The sequence below is a fragment of the Sphaerodactylus townsendi genome, linkage group LG03 (genome assembly GCF_021028975.2).
Source record: "Sphaerodactylus townsendi isolate TG3544 linkage group LG03, MPM_Stown_v2.3, whole genome shotgun sequence".
Taxonomy (NCBI): domain Eukaryota; kingdom Metazoa; phylum Chordata; class Lepidosauria; order Squamata; family Sphaerodactylidae; genus Sphaerodactylus; species Sphaerodactylus townsendi.
The window spans coordinates 5650091-5666282 of NC_059427.1; the positions used below are offsets into that span (position 1 = coordinate 5650091).

Below are 16192 nucleotides of genomic sequence, written 5' to 3' on the forward strand. Positions count from 1 at the left end.
AACCAGAATCCTGCCGACGATGCCAGATTGTTATATAAATAAATCTATTTCAACACAATTGATCCCATTTAGTAACATTTTATTGAAATAAAGTGGAGAGACATAAAATAAGCACGTGTCTCAGAGAAAAAAACCCACAAAAACATTCCTTTATACATTTTCTCTACCATCTAGAAACTGTGGCTAATACTGATTGGTTACTCCATGAGTTTCTAACAAGGCAGATGATTTGTCTGAATAAAGAAAGAACACAGAGTCTTTTCAAAGACTCAACTTATCTGTCTCAGCCTGATAAACACCAGACATTGGTTGCATATACTCTGTAGCAGCATTGCTCAGCTGCCAACGCTGGCCTTTGACCTCAGGCTTTCTGCCTTACAATCTAAACATTGTTATCTGGCTTTTCTGCCTTACAATCTAAAATACAGACAGTATAATTTGTCCCACAAGGTCAGCCTCTGACCACCCACTCACTCCAGAATTCCCAGTCTCCCATCCTCCATAACCAGCCCTGGGATCCCCCTTTACTCGTGTGGAAGGAGCTGCTGAGACCACACTGGCCACTAGAAGGAAGTGGCCCCCCCACCGGGTAGCCCCTGTAGGATTTCCAACTCTCTGTTTCCTGGAGCGGGGTGGGGGTGGGGGGCACGAGCTGAAGAGAAGTGTTGCTCCTCCTTTGGGGATGCAACGCAAGCACCTCCCCACCCTGTTTTACTTTCCCTCCCTTCTCTCTACAAAAAGACTTTGTATTTGCTTTGGAGAGGAAAATGGGTGGGGTGAGGTGGACTAGGAGGAGAAGAGAAAAGGGCAGGTGAGGACAAGAAATATTCAGGGAAGGGGAAGACTCCCGCCCCAAGCATTGAATAACTTCTGGAAGTAGGAAATTCTGCCTTGCCTGCTTACCTCACCCCACCAGAAGCCTCCCCCCAAGCAGAATCCAGCCCCATCTGATTCCTGGCTCTTAGAGCCCTGAAGGAGGAGGGAAGCTGGCAGCAGAGGTCTCTTTCTGCCCATGAGAAGTTTTCCCTCCTGGAAATGGGAAAGTTCCACCCAACCAAAGAAGGTCTGATTTGGAGGCTGGTGGAAATGAAGCTGAAACATTGGAAAGCTATAGTTTGATGCCTGGTCCACTCAGGGCTCATTTCAAGGGTCTTTGCATGAGTGTTAGGAAGAGCTTGGTATCGTTTAAGACCACCCCTTCTCCCCTGAATCTGTCCAGTAGGATTCTGGAAACGCTGCCAGGATCACACCAACGAAACCCATCCCTTCAGTATTTGAAGGATCTGAGGATCTGATAGATGCCAGCCACAGATGCAGGCGAAACGTCAGGAGAGAATGCTGCTAGAACACGGCCATACAGCCCGGAAACCAGACAGTACCCCAGTGATTCCGGCCGTGAAAACCTTCGACAATACATTAAAGCACAGTTGTTTAAAGTACTGGTAAGACACACTTTGAATTACTGGAAAGAAGTAAAACTTCCAACATTACCTACTGTGTGCTTTAATGTATTAAAAATACAGGTGCTAAAACTGACTAAAACAATCTGTTATCTTCCACATGGGAAGCCAGTGCTTGATTCCTGAGCCACAGGCTCGCCCTTCCCTTGACCTCCTGACCCAAGCATTTGTGTGTCCTAGGCATCTATTACCCATTCAAGCCAGAAAAAAATGAGAGCTGAAGAATGAGCTTTTATGAAGTTATCAGGAATGCTGAAAGTATGGGCTCATTGCCTTTTCAGCAAGATTGTGTTAGTGGAGCATTCACCTTGCATGTGTCATTCCAGTGTCACAACTTGGGAGTAAGAGTAGACCACTGGAAAAGAAAGAGGGGATATAGCAAGGAAGTCTTTTAATTTTGTTGTATAAAACGAGAGATTAAAAGTTAGATATACATGTGGTATTGTAACTAAACATGGTAAAAGTTTTTGTTATATATTTGTATAAAAACCTCTTCATCTTTTTAACATTCTAATAATGTTATGGGGGGGGAAAGGAAAAGAAAGAGGGGCTTTGGCCCATTTTTCCTTCTCTGCTTATTTGACAATTACCAAACTCAAGGCTGAGTCTGGAGCTCCGGAATAATCTCCAGACTACGGAACCAGGGAGAAAGTGGCTCATGCACAGGGTAGAATATTTGGTATTATACGCCTCTGTGGTCCCTCCCCAAACCTCATTCTCTCCAGGCTCCTTGCCTTAATCTCCAGAAATTTAACCATCCAGAGTTGGCAATAGTGCCAACTCTAAGGAATCTTAGAGGAATTTACTTCCTCTAAGGAATCTTCCTGAGGTATAGACATACCACATTCTACTCCATAACATTGCCTTTAGTATACAGAAAAGCTTCTGGCTGGGCTCACTGGCTTGAGTCACACACAGCATGCATTGGTTGTGCTGCTCCCTCTACAGAGAAAACCTTGCTGTGGGATATGTGGCTGATTTGGTTTGCGGAAGAGGTATTCCTGCCCCACTTGATGTGCATGGAAGTAAATCAGGCTTCACATTCCATGGATCCAGTTCTTCACTGTCCACAAGTTGTTCTTGGCATGTTGTTGTGAGGTACAACTGGAAAGCTAACGTGGGAGCCACGGGGAAGCTCAGCTATCTCTTGCCAGAGTCTGGCTGTGTGCCCTCCTGAGTATGCTTTGAAGGCTGCCTATTCCTGCACTGACCTAAGGGCTGGACTAGAAGTCCTCCAAGGTTCCTCCCAACTCTCTGTTTCCAATCCTCTGTTGATTGAATAATGCCCTGTCTAGGAGATTGGTCAGTAATAGATGATGTGGTATCAAACTTGCCTAAGGAATGGAACATGAGTTGATAATTCACTTCCAACCAATGGATGCCCAAGTGAGTCATGGGCTCTTGTTCAAAGCAGTCTCCTGCTCGCCTTCCCCCAATCTCCTCCAGCCCTTTCCCCTTTGCCTGATCATTATCCCATGTTCCCCATTCCCCTGTCCGCCATCTCCCCCCCCCCAAAGATAAAGTCAAGCTCTCCCAAACCCCTGCTTGATGTCTCCCACTCCACAGGGACAACAGAAACCACTATTCCCAAACTCGCACCCCTCCCCAGACAAAGCCAAGTCCTGTAGGGCATCGGTGGTAAGTTGCCAATGCACTGCAGGGCACGCCAGAAGCTCCCCAATCCACCACTCCCATCCTGCAGGTCCCAGCAAAAGCCCCTTCCCCCACCTGCCATCTCCAACTCCCCAAAGACGATGCCAGCACCCAGCAGAAGTTCTCCCATTCCCCTGCTCTTGAAGACATTGCCCCAAAGTACAAGCCTGGGCTGTGGGAAAAAGCGCCTGACTTGACTGGATGTTGAGCTGCTTTGAGGGCTCAGAGGTGATTGTTCGTTAACTGGAAATGGTCTCATTTTGCTCTGACGAAATAATCCTTAAAGTAGAAATATGGTTGCATGCATGCCTTGCAGCTCTGTGTGTGTGTGTGTGTAAAAATATGTAAAAGTGATGTCCTGCCTCCATGATGGAATGTACTCATGACATGGGAGGAAAATGCATGCTTTCAAACTGATAAAAAAGTGCTTTCAAGAGTCCTTACACTGAGAATTTAAAGGTTTCTCTTTTGTGTTGGTTTTTAGATGCCATTCAAAACTGCATCTCTGACTGAATCTCTTTCCACACTCCAAGCTTTTCAAAGGTTTATTCTATGTGTGGTTTTTTGATGTGACTGAAGATGGCCACTCCGACTGAATCTCTTTCCACACTCTGAGCATTCAAAAGGTTTCTCCCCTGTGTGGGTCCTTCGATGTTTTTGAAGACTGCTACTATCACTGAACCTCTTTCTACATTCTGAGCATTTGAAAGGTTTCTCTCCTGTGTGGATTCTTTTGTGTGTGTGAAGATGTCCGCTGTAACGGAATCTCTTTCCACACTCTGAACATCCAAAAGGTTTCTCCCCCGTGTGGGTCCTTTGATGTTTTTGAAGGCTGCTACTCAGACTGAATTTCTTTCGGCACTCTAAGCATTCAAAAGGTTTCTCCCCGGTGTGGGTTCTTTGATGCTGCTGAAGATTGCTACTCTGCCTGAATCTCTTTCCACACTCTGAGCATTCAAACGGTCTCTCCCCTGTGTGGCCTGTTTGATGCCTTTGAAGACTGCTACTCCGACTGAATCCCTTTCCACACTCTGAGCATTCGAATGGTTTCTCTCCTGTGTGAGCTCTTTGATGTACTTGAAGATGGCCAATCTGACTGAACCTCTTTCCACACTCAGAACATTCAAAAGGTTTCACCCCCGTGTGGGTCCTTTGATGCTTTTGAAGACTACTCCTCTGACTGAATCTCTTTCCACATTCTGTGCATTCAAAAGGTTTCTCCCCTGTGTGGGTTCTTTGGTGCTGTTGAAGGCTTCTGCTCTGACTGAATCGCTTTCCACACTCTGAGCATTCAAAAGGCTTTTCCCCTGTGTGGATTCTTAGGTGCTCTTGAAGACTATAAATGTGACTGAATCTCTTTCCACATTCTGCACATTCAAAAGGTTTCTCCCCTGTGTGGGTCCTTTGGTGCTGTTGAACATGGGAATACCGGCTGAATCTATTTCCACACTGTGAGCATTCAAAAGGTTTCTCCCCTGTGTGGGTTCTTTGGTGCAAAAGGAGCTGTGATCTGTATTTGAAGTACTTTACACACTGAAAGCATTTGTGTGCCTTCATTATGTTGTGCTTTCTTCCATCAGCGATGATCATTCTGCTATCTAAGCAGATTAGTGGCTTCTCCCCTAAAGAAATTCTTTGGTGTTCAAGGTCACATTTATGTGACCCACTCTTGCCACAGTTTGAGCAGCTATTAGATTTTTCTTCTGCATGTGTTCTTTGATGCCTTAGGAGCTCTGATCTGCAAAGGAAGCTCTTTCTGCACTTCTTTCCACTGTGTACTTGCAAATGGATATTATATTGGGTTGGATCTGAGAAGCTCATTCCACATTCCCAGCATCTATGTACTTCCTCCATCATGTGGATTACTTCATGGAAATCCTGCCCTTGGCCAGGAATGGGTTTATCCCTCTTCTCAATAATGTGACTTCCTTTCTGCCTCTTTACTCTCTCTTGATTCCTGATGTTGCCGTTCAAATCTTTATTCTTGATTTTATCTGACAACAGCTGATGCACTTCCACAACTAATTCATTCCCTTGCTCATCACCTAATGGAATAAAAAGAGAGATCCTGTTAGCACCCACACAAGGAAGTCTGATCTTCCCTTAAATATCACACAGAAAACATTTCAGTAACTTTTTCTTGCTGTGCATAGAAGGAATAGTTACTCTAAAGGGACATGAAAGCTTGTTTTTAAAGAAAGGCTTGGTTTGGATTCCAAGAGTTTACACAGTCTGCACCTGAGTCAAGAGAAGTAAGGGCTGATTTCTGACTGAGGGTCTCCAAAATGGAAAATGTATTATTCATAATATTTTAAAAATAAGAACAGTGAAAGGAGATGGATATCTATTTCAATTATAAATTTTTCTAGACTATGTTGAAAATTGAATTCAAAAGTGGTTCAGGAGGATAAAATGAATGAATGATTAAATTAAAATTAGAAGATTATAATTTGATTTATGTTTTATAAAACAAAAAAGAAAATAGAAATTGATAATGGTAACAATTTATTTGTTAAAAGTTTTTTTAAAAACAGTAAGTACTGTTGAATGTTTTATGATTTTATAGAACTTTATATTTATCACCTTTCTGGTTGTCTTAATGTTTAGAACTGTAATTAAGCCCAGATCTGTTTGTTCTCTTTTTTCTTACTTACTGTTATTAATGCAATTTTTTAAATGGGGGGAAAAAGATGTTGAGTCATGTATCATATCAAAGGCATCAATTTGGTCCTTTGCAGCCTATGACAAATCCTTACCCAGAGAGGTCACACTCTTGTAGTTCTCCAGCATGACTTCCATATAGAGAGCTCTTTGGTCTGGATCCAGCAAAGCCCACTCTGCCTCAGTGAAGCACATGGCCACCTCTTCAAAGGACACTGGAGGCTGAAAGAGAAAGCATGGATGAGCCCCTCATCAGAGATCCTACCAGGCAGACTGCACTGTAGAAGGGGGCATCCTGGGAGGAGAGAGCTGGGTATGTGTATAAGGAGTGGCATTCAGAGCTTCTTGCCCGGGCCGCTCAGCACGAACTGCAGGAGAAAAGCCCTCTGAGAAAGGAGGGAGGACCCAGGCTGCCCCACTTCTTCCACACTTATCTCCACTCTTGTCTCCCCTACCTGGACTGGAAGTGCAGCTGCTGTTTCCACACCTTGGCAAAGAAAATAGATCAACACTGACTCTTCTCTGCCTGCAAGGGAGAGAAGAATGGAAAAGAAGTTAATAGCCTACACTTGCAGTTCTGTTTGCTTGCATGACGATTCATGCACCCCTGTTTCCAGGACTGTGAAACCTTGCTCTGTGCACCCTCAAAAAGAATTGTAGCATTTTGTAGTATGTTGTGGGAGAGGTGGAAGAGAAGTGCTATGAACAATCAGCCTTGGAGGGTTATAAATGTCTGACATGTTCCAAAGTTCTCTGATAGTTGAAACTTGTCCTGTGAACTCTGGAGCTCCAAAACGTAAGAACACCTCTGCTGCACTGGACCAAAAGCCCAGGCATGCTATTCTGCCACTTACTGGGTCCTTGCACATGTCCTTGAGTCCAGGCTGGTACAAGAAAAAGAGAGAGGTGAAAATGAAATTGCTTAGTTGAGTCATGCAAGTTTGGTGGTATCAAGTCATCTAGAGGTTGCTGCCAGACCTAGCGTTGCCAATCTCCAGGTGAGAGATGTTGATCCGCTGGAATTACAACTAAACTGCAGATGACAGTGATCTGTCCCCCTGGAGAGAATGGCTGCTTTGTAGAGTGGAATATATGATATTGTATTCAGATGAGGCCTCTGCAAACTCTGCCCTCAGTCTCAATCACAAAACCATATTGTGCACAAATAGGGGGTTGTGCAAATACAAAGAGGGGGTCAATACCACAAACAAATAATTTGCACAAGAAATGGCTGGCAGTACAAAGACTGAATGATGTAACAGTTTAATAGTGAAATACATCTTGTTCCTGAATTGCAGAGGGTTGGACTTGATGGCCCTTGGGGTCTCTTCCAACTCTATGATTCTATGATCTACTATGGGGCTATGATGCTTTTCATGTCCCTAGACCATAGTGTTCAAGTATGAGTCACCAATCAACATTCATATCAAGTACACAAGATCCTCCAGATTAAACTGAAAACCCACTAATGAACAACTAGAATCCAATGTAATCTGGCTTTGAAATAATCTGTGCAGCAGTGTTTCCCAACCTTTTCGACGTCGCAGTACCCTTGACCTCGCTCTTCATATCTCACGGTACTCTACGGGTGGGTATGTCCCTGCCACCCCACCCCCACCTTCCCCTCCCAGGGTGAAGGGAAGCACCGGGGAGGGGGGGGAGGAGTGGCTGCTGTCCTTGCAGCAGGCCCTGGCCCCTGGGCCAGCTCCACATCCTTGGTGGTGCCAGCGGGACACACCGCAAAGGGAGGGGGCTGGTAGCATTGTTGCGGTACCCCTGGGATGTGCTCACAGCACCCCAGAGTACTGCGGACCCCCAGTTGGGAATCACTGCTTTGGAGGCTCATGTAATCATTGTATTTTCACAGTTCAATAGTTTTGTTTCTTATTAAATTGTTCATACAGTTCAAATAGGACCACATCTCTGCATCGCTAATCTCTGGATGCAAAATGCGCCGTTGAAATACCACAATTACACAAGCCTCCAAAGATTACTTCAAAGCCAGATTACACTAGATTCTGGTAGCTCATTAGTGGGTTTTCAGTTTAGAATCTTGTGCACTTGATATGAATGTTGATTGGTTGATGACCCGTACTTGAACACATATGGTTTAGGGTCATGAGAGGCATCATAGCTCCATAGTAGATGTGGTTCACATTGTTAACCAAGTAAACCATTATATTATTCAGTCTTTGTACTGCTAGGCATTTCTTGTGCAAATTATTTATTTGTTGTATCAACTGCAAAACCTCCAGGAAGTTCCCAATCTAGAGTTCTTCAAAGGCCAAGAAAGGTCTATAAAGGACCCTTCCCCCATTCCCATAGAATCCTCCCTCACAAGGTAAAATAACCTTGAAAATGGCTCTTCCCCTTGTTTTTACCGACTGAGCCAAACCTTGGAAGGCTGAGGTTGCCAAGGAACAGCACTGAGGGACTCAGGCGCTTATACCTACAGGTGATCCTTTTTATCACTTTAGGGGTTTTTAGCTAACCAATATATTCTTTTTAGGTTTCAGATCTTGCTGCAAACATAGGGTCCTTTCCGAATTGCTGGAAAAATGTGATGTGCATGTTCACAAATCCAATCACACAATTTAAGCATCCAAATATTTGGCTCACTTTGGTATCAGAACGTGAGATTGAGTGTCACAAGTTGGGTGAAGAAACATTTCCAGTTTTATCTGACCAGAACTCTACCCATCAAATTCACTGGGTTCCCTAACCCCATTCAGGTGCAATGAATTCTTACCACATGAGAGGTCATCTTGGACATGCTCCTGGGACTTGAAATGCTGCCCGTCCTCCAACGAACCTCTTTCTATCTCAGAGAACTCAGTTCTCATCTTCACAAATTGATCCCGCATCTGAAACAGCAGGGAAGGAAACAGGGAAAAGATGGAATGGAAGACACTAAGGAATGGATCCTGCCCCACTTACAGATTCTGCACTTTTCTATCAGCAGCCCTGGTAGGGTTTGCCTTCAACAGTGGCAAATTATTTGGAGGGAATAAGAATTTCCCTAGAAGTCGTGGCTACTGAAGCAGTTTGTTAAAGCTCACATTTGGATAATTAACACTTGGACAAATATTGGTCAAAGAAGCTTTAGGAAAAGGTCAGATATTGTTGTCTGAATTGGACATACCTGGAAAGAAAAGCCCTCACCTGTTCCGCCTGCCTCTTCTCCTCTGCCTGACTCAGGAGGAAACCTTCAACCAGAGCCACTGCTTGAGAACTGGTCTCCGGCCCACATCCTCTGACCCAGAACTGCATTTCCTTGGGCAGGATGGTCAGGAACTGCTCCAGGACCACCAAGTCCAGGATCTGCTTCTTGGAGTGCCTCTCTGGCTTCAGCCAGCGGTTGCAAAGTCCATGCAGCTGGCTGCAAACCTCTCGGGGTCCATTGATCTCATGGTAGTGGAACTGCCGGAAGAGTTGGCAAAGTACTTCTGAGTTCAGGGGCTCCTGATCCCAGATCTCTGGCACAACTCTCTCCCAGAATTCAACACCACTCCTGGCTTGAATTGGATGGGGGCCTTTCCTTCCTCCCTTGCCAGGTCTAGGCCCTTCTGGGTCCTGCTCTTCCATCTCCTTCCTCTTCAGCTGGGTCACCTCCAACTGTGAAAAAAATGTTTTTCCTTACTTGGTTATGAAGACGGGCCTCTCCCTGCAGGGAGGTGCAGGTGGAGGAAAGACAGATAGCAATGGGCAGCTAGGAAAACAAGAGAGAATGGAGATACACAGTGGATCAGAAAAAAAACATGCCTCTTGTGACTTGCAATATCATTTTGCTACCTTATAAACCCATCTTTTATACCTACCACATGCCTATTTGTTTGCTCAGGAAAGATAAATGTATCTGCCTCTTTAAAGATGCTACTACCATGCCTATGATTACTTTGAAGGGCTTTTCTGGGGGGTGGTAGATGATGAATTGTTTTTCACCATGTCTAGTCCCTCAATTTTAAATTCAGGTGTAACTTCTATTTAATTTAAAGAGGGATATCAAAGAATTTGTTAAACTTAAAGAACTGAGGAAGTTCACATCTTTGATAGTATGCTCCCAACTTCTGACACTTAATGGAAATAACAATAAACAAACTTAAAATTTGTTCTTTCTTTCTTTTTAATAAGACAGAACTGCAATTAAATATATAAAACAACTAGCAACACCCGGCCACATGTTGCTGTGGCAAATTTCCTCCTCATCACAGTCCACAACCCACACAGATGTCCATGCAGGTCCAATGATCCCCGGCATAGCCTTTTGGGCTGGTCAAATAGAACCACTCTTTCCCTTTTCAACAGCACACTGGATTCACAATGTTGTATTATGGTTTGTAGTTTGTTTAGTAGAATTCAGGGATGGTCCAACACAGGCTGGCACTGACAGTTCAGACCTAATTTACCTTGGAGTACGCAATGGCAGAGCCCAGTGGCAGCAGCCGTTATCTAACCACTCCTCAAAGGTCAGGGCAAACCCAACGTTACTTCAGAGATCTCAGATTAGAACTACCTGCCCAGCTCCCTTCTCCCCGCATGAGTTGGGTTGTCCGCCAACGGGGCTTCTTGTGAAGGGAGCCTTGCAGATCTGGCTGGCCAAATTTCCGAAGGGAGTAGGAGTCCCTGTAGACAGGTATTCTGTTGTGAGTTAGCATCTGTCCAAGTGCTTGGTGGACTGAGGGTGAGAGGGCAGTTGTGAGAGTGTTTACTGTGTTGGACTGTATGGGGTGATGATGCGCAAACAGCGTAGGAGAATCGCTTTGCCTAATATTACCTAAAACCTAAATATTACCTAAATATTACCTAAAACCTAATGTGAACATGTGTGTTGTGAAATTGTCACACACATCCAGCCATGTGATCGTGTGAAGAAGTGGTGGGTGACTGTGGCTGCACTGAGATGTGCGGCTGGAGAAGGGAAACAGAGTCTGCCTTCCTGACCTCTGTGTCTCCGTCCCCAAGGCCCACAGTTCCCAGTAATGTGTGAGGTAAATGGCACGGAGAGCAGGCCATGCAGCGCGTGGTGGGGAGAATGCTCCTGTGGCCTACCTCGCAGGGCCTCCTTCCAATTCGAAACTGGGAACATTTCCCTATTGGAAAAGTTAAGCACAAATACAGTAAAATACAGTGTGTGTGGACTGCTGTGGCTTTTACTAAATACCATGCTGCAGAAAAACCAATGTACTCTCTGATTACTGACGTTGCACTCTGGCTGTGTCTAATCTTATATATTAAATCTTATATATAATTGAACAACTCAACACTTCTATTTACATTTCCTTATTTCTCTGACAAGGTTCTTAAAAATACAGCATAAGTCTTCCAACTCTTATAACTAAACATAAATAATCACTTAGTCCATTCAATTCTCTATTCAGAAAGCAAAACTTCAGTTCCATATAGTCCATGTATCAATTCTGTAGGTTCTACATGGAAACGTCTTGCGCATATAGAACGTTTTTCGTGCGTCTTCCTCAGTATGCCAGTATGAATAGAGAATTGAATGGACTAAGTGATTATTTATGTTTAGTTATAAGAGTTGGAAGACTTATGCTGTATTTTTAAGAACCTTGTCAGAGAAATAAGGAAATGTAAATACAAATAGAAGTGTTGAGTTGTTCAATTATATGTAAGATTTAATATATAAGATTAGACACAGCCAGAGTGCAACGTGTGTATTTTTGAGTTTATTTGGGCTAATGTTAACATTGCACTCTTAAAGATAGTTGGTGACTCTCTGATTACTTGCCATACAGGGGGAAAACCTGTTGCAGCATTCTTCTCTGTAATCATTGTAAGCACAGGCTGAAGAATGAATGTATTCGGCTAGGTTTTTTTGGGGGGGGGGGGGCACCCGCAAATATGTACAATGGCTATGTATATGTGAACTGTTTTTATGATTCCGCCAATGACGCTGCGCTCCAGGCAGTTAAAATCTCTAGTGGAAGTTTTTTTTTCATTTGCAACGTAGTCTGTTAGTTATCCTGGATTAGAATATATAATTAGCAGTGCAATGATTGTATTTCTTATAGTCTTATACAGTGGCATCAGTGGTGATGATGAGCATGGTCTGAAGAAAGCCAGTCCGTACTGTAAGAGGTTTGTATTCCTAAGGCTTCGTGAGACACCAGGGTGGGGTGGATTATGCATTCTGAGGTAATATTTCATTCAGGGAGAGGGACTGCAGGTGAGGGCACAGGCTTCATGTGTAAGTGTGATTATTTTCTAGATAATAGGTTGAGAGTGGTTTTGTATTTCATTTCTGTCTGGCCAGTACCTCTAGTCTAGAGAAATGCTGCGTGCCTGAGTTGCCTCAGCTTCTGCCTTCCTTCCACTCCCTCACTGACTCCTGGCCCTCTCCCTGAATGAAATATTACCTCAGAACAGGCCCAGCATCCAACAGATGGCGCTGTTTTATGGGGAAAGGACGGTGATGGCACTGTTTTGGGGGGAAAGGACGGTGATGGCGCTGTTTTCGGGGGGAAAGGACGGTTTACCTGGCACAGGTAAGTTATGTGAGGTGGTGAAAACACGCTCAGATGAGAGAGCAACATTGTCTGAAAATTTCACAGCATTTGGTCCAGTAGTTTCGGAGTGCAACGATAAGAAACAAATGGACACTTTGTGTTTTTTTTTATATAGATAATTAACATCTAACCAGTTCGGTCCTGGTTTCTACATTCTATCTAGCCAGGTTTCGGAAGATGAATAGATTTGCAGCTTTGCTTTGCCTTGTTGTGTTGTCTGTTCTTTCTTTTCAGGAGTTTAGTGTAGCCCTCAAATATTAACGTGCAGCTTTCTTTAAAAAGTTGGAGTCCTTCTGAGGTAAGTGACCTGCAACTTCAGACCCTCCAGTCACTCTGGGAAGATGCATATAACATCCATTGCAAACATTCACAGCAAACATCACTGTACAGACTAACAGCCAATGAATAATTATAACATATAGTTTAATAATAGAAATAAAATAAAATAAACAAATAATAACATTTTAAAAGCCAGAGTCCTTTTGAAGTAACTAACCTGAACTTTCAGGCTTTCCAATCACTCTCGGAGTATTGCACCTTTTTTCCTTTTGGGGACTGCCCCAACTATTTACCTCTTCCCCTAGTGGACTCATTTGCCACAATGAGTGCCCCATTTGCCACAAAGCATCTTAGCTGTGTGTGTAGGAGGGAGTCAGTCTCTTTAGGGGCAGATCCAAAAAAAAAAAAATCCATCAGCAGAGCTGATTCAGAGAGCAAGGGGCAGAGCCCTAAAAAGCTCATTCTATCCTACATTGGGGGTTTAGGGTTCAGGGATGCCCACTGTCTCCATGCCCCCACCTCCTTTATACTTTGTCTCCCCCATGAATAATGGTCAACAGATTTCCATCTTGTGTGGCTCCTGGAGGGTGAGGAGCATGATTGGGCCCCACTGCTGGGGTGGCTTGGGGGAGTGGGGTGGGGAGATCCTTTTCTTTCAGTTCCCAAACTATTCTGCATATTTAGAAAGCTCCTCCCCCCAATCCACACCCTGTTCAGGAACCCTACAGAACGGAACTGGAACAAAAAAGTAAAAATGCCGCACCTCAGTCAAAGTTGGGCACAAAAAGGGACTAGGTAAAAGTTGGATCTGATTAATATAAATGGATGTTCATGAAATCATATGATTTTAACACTGAAGAAAAAGAAAGCCACCACCGTTGTTGCTGTTGCTGTTATTATTATTAATTCGATTTGATAGACCGCTTTACCCCCAAAGGGCTCAGAGCGGTTATATAGATCATGTCTTTATAGGTAGCACCAAAAAAATCAGGCATCCAGTGCTTCATCATACTGCTGTGGTGTAAAAACATAATTCCAAAGCACAGATCCTCATGGATCCTTAAGATATTTGCCTTATGTCACCCAAAATTCACCCTCAAATCATAGGTCATGTTCATAGCCACAGACTGCACCACAAATCCCTGACATTCACTGCTTTGTGACACTACCATGGTGAAAAGACATGGGTTCAAAGCCAGATTCTCATGTTATGTCCATATCCACAGACGGCACCCCACCCCCCACCTCCAAAATAAGGATCTTATGCTTTGTGGTGCCATTACAGGGCAAAAAAAAAAAAAACAGTTCCAGATCATGCATCCTCACTATTTTTTTCGCTGGATCACTTCAGGTTTATTATCAAATTACAAATCATGTCCATAGCAACAAATCCAGATTGCCTGGCTCAAAGAGACAGATGGGAGATTCCAATCCTCAGTTTAGTAACTCCAAATGTCTATTTGATTCACAGAAAATTCCCCATATGTAGAAAGCTAGCAATTCAAGGAGAAATGTGGTGCTGCCTCTGCTTGTATGAATCAGGCCAGAGACTGATGTCTCCAAGTCTTGCCAGATAGAGGCTTTCACTCTTTTCTTTTCCATCCAGCACTGATTACCATGAAGAGATTTTGCAAGATTATCATAATCTCCGAAACACCCCCCCACCAAATACCTAAGGGTGCAGAACACAACAGAGAACCAGGATTTCTATAAAGAGAAATTAACAAGAGGGGGGCTCCTTCTTGCCTGTGTCCCAAACAGCAAAGGACATAAGAACATAAGAACAAGCCAGCTGGATCAGACCAGAGTCCATCTAGTCCAGCTCTCTGCTACTCGCAGTGGCCCACCAGGTGCCTTTGGGAGCTCACATGCAGGATGTGAAAGCAATGGCCTTCTGTGGCTGTTGCTCCCGAGCACCTGGTCTGTGAAGGCATTTGCAATCTCAGGTCAAAGAGGATCAAGATTGGTAGCCATAAATCGACTTCTCCTCCATAAATCTGTCCAAGCCCCTTTTAAAGCTATCCAGGTTAGTGGCCATCACCACCTCCTGTGGCAGCATATTCCAAACACCAATCACACGTTGCGTGAAGAAGTGTTTCCTTTTATTAGTTCTAATTCTTCCCCCCAGCATTTTCAGTGTATGCCCCCTGGTTCTAGTATTGTGAGAAAGAGAGAAAAATTTCTCTCTGTCAACATTTTCTACCCCATGCATAATTTTATAGACTTCAATCATATCCCCCCTCAGACGTCTCCTCCCCAAACTAAAGAGTCCCAAACGCTGCAGCCTCTCCTCATAGGGAAGGTGCTCCAGTCCCTCAATCATCCTTGTTACCCTTCTCTGCACTTTTTCTATCTCCTCAATATCCTTCTTGAGATGCGGCGACCAGAATTGGACACAGTACTCCAAGTGCGGTCGCACCACTGCTTTATATAAGGGCATGACAATCTTTGCAGTTTTAATATCAATTCCTTTCCTAATGATCCCCAGCATAGAGTTTGCCTTTTTCACAGCTGCCATGCATTGAGTTGACATTCCCATGGAACTATCAACTAAGACGCCCAAATCCCTTTCCTGGTCTGTGACTGATAGCACTGACCCCTGTAGCGTGTATGTGAAGTTTGGATTTTTTGCCCCTATGTGCATCACTTTACATTTTGCTACATTGAACTGCATTTGCCATTTCTTAGCCCACTCACCTAATTTATCAAGGTCCGCTTGGAGCTCTTCGCAATCCTTTGCGGTTCTCACCACCCTACATAATTTGGTATCATCTGCAAACTTGGCCACCACGCTACCCACCCCTACTTCCAGGTCATTTATGAATAGGTTAAAGAGCACTGGTCCCAAAACGGATCCTTGGGGGACACCACTCCCGACATCTCTCCATTGTGAGAATTTTCCATTTACACCCACTCTTTGCTTCCTGTTTCTCAACCAGTTTTTAATCCATAGGAGGACTTCCCCTCTTATTCCTTCATTGCTGAGTTTTCTCAACAGTCTCTGGTGAGGAACTTTGTCAAAAGCCTTTTGGAAATCCAAGTAGACAATGTCCACTGGTTCCCCCTTATCCACAGGCCTGTTTACACCCTCAAAGAACTCTAGTAAGGACATGACTGCACTGCTTGGGATCCTAAGGTGGAAGGAAGGAAAGACCTGCTGGGGCTTGGCTGCCAAGAAGCAGAGGGGAGTAGAAGGAGTGGGGGGCTTCCTGCCCAAATATCCTGACCTTCAGATATATATATATTTTTGCACCAAGTGGCTCTTTCAGGCACAGGATGAGGTTGTGTGAACTGGGTGGGGGAGAAGGGGGCGTCTCTTTCCATTCGCTTCCCCCCCCCCCCTTCCTTTTTCTGTGCCTAATTGACGCTGGTGCTACATTTCTCCCCTGCTCCTCAAGCCTCTTTCAGACCAGGAGGCCCCTCCCACCCAGTCATTCCGCCACCAGCCCGGGAAAAAAAAAACCTAACGAGTGGGAAATGAATTTCCCCAAGAGCGGCTCTAGGGCTGTGGACTCTGTCCCTTTAAATCCAAGCACTCGCGGGCGGGCAGGGAGAGAAATGCAAGGTTTGGGGGCCCAAGGAATCCCTGCCCTCCTCCGGGAGACCCTCCTT

General features: G+C 44.4%; 2 protein-coding genes across 21 annotated transcripts in view; one reads left to right on the forward strand and one right to left on the reverse strand.

Moving 5' to 3' along the window:
• LOC125428543 (zinc finger protein 883-like) overlaps positions 1-16192 on the forward strand; it is a 454328-nt gene that overhangs the window by 46953 nt on the left and 391183 nt on the right. The window lies entirely within an intron of this gene.
• Positions 1-16192, reverse strand: part of LOC125428537 (zinc finger protein 436-like) — a 774209-nt gene that overhangs the window by 24101 nt on the left and 733916 nt on the right. For 18 of the 20 annotated variants that reach the window (XM_048488782.1, XM_048488785.1, XM_048488784.1 and 15 more), the window contains one exon: positions 3688-4673. In XM_048488782.1, coding sequence (XP_048344739.1) covers positions 3688-4673 — 986 coding nt within the window. Of the gene's footprint in view, positions 1-3687; positions 5159-5869; positions 5997-6229; positions 6301-8523; positions 8639-8936; positions 9450-16192 lie in introns of those variants that run through there. The other 2 variants (XM_048488798.1, XM_048488800.1) reach the window with 2 other exon arrangements.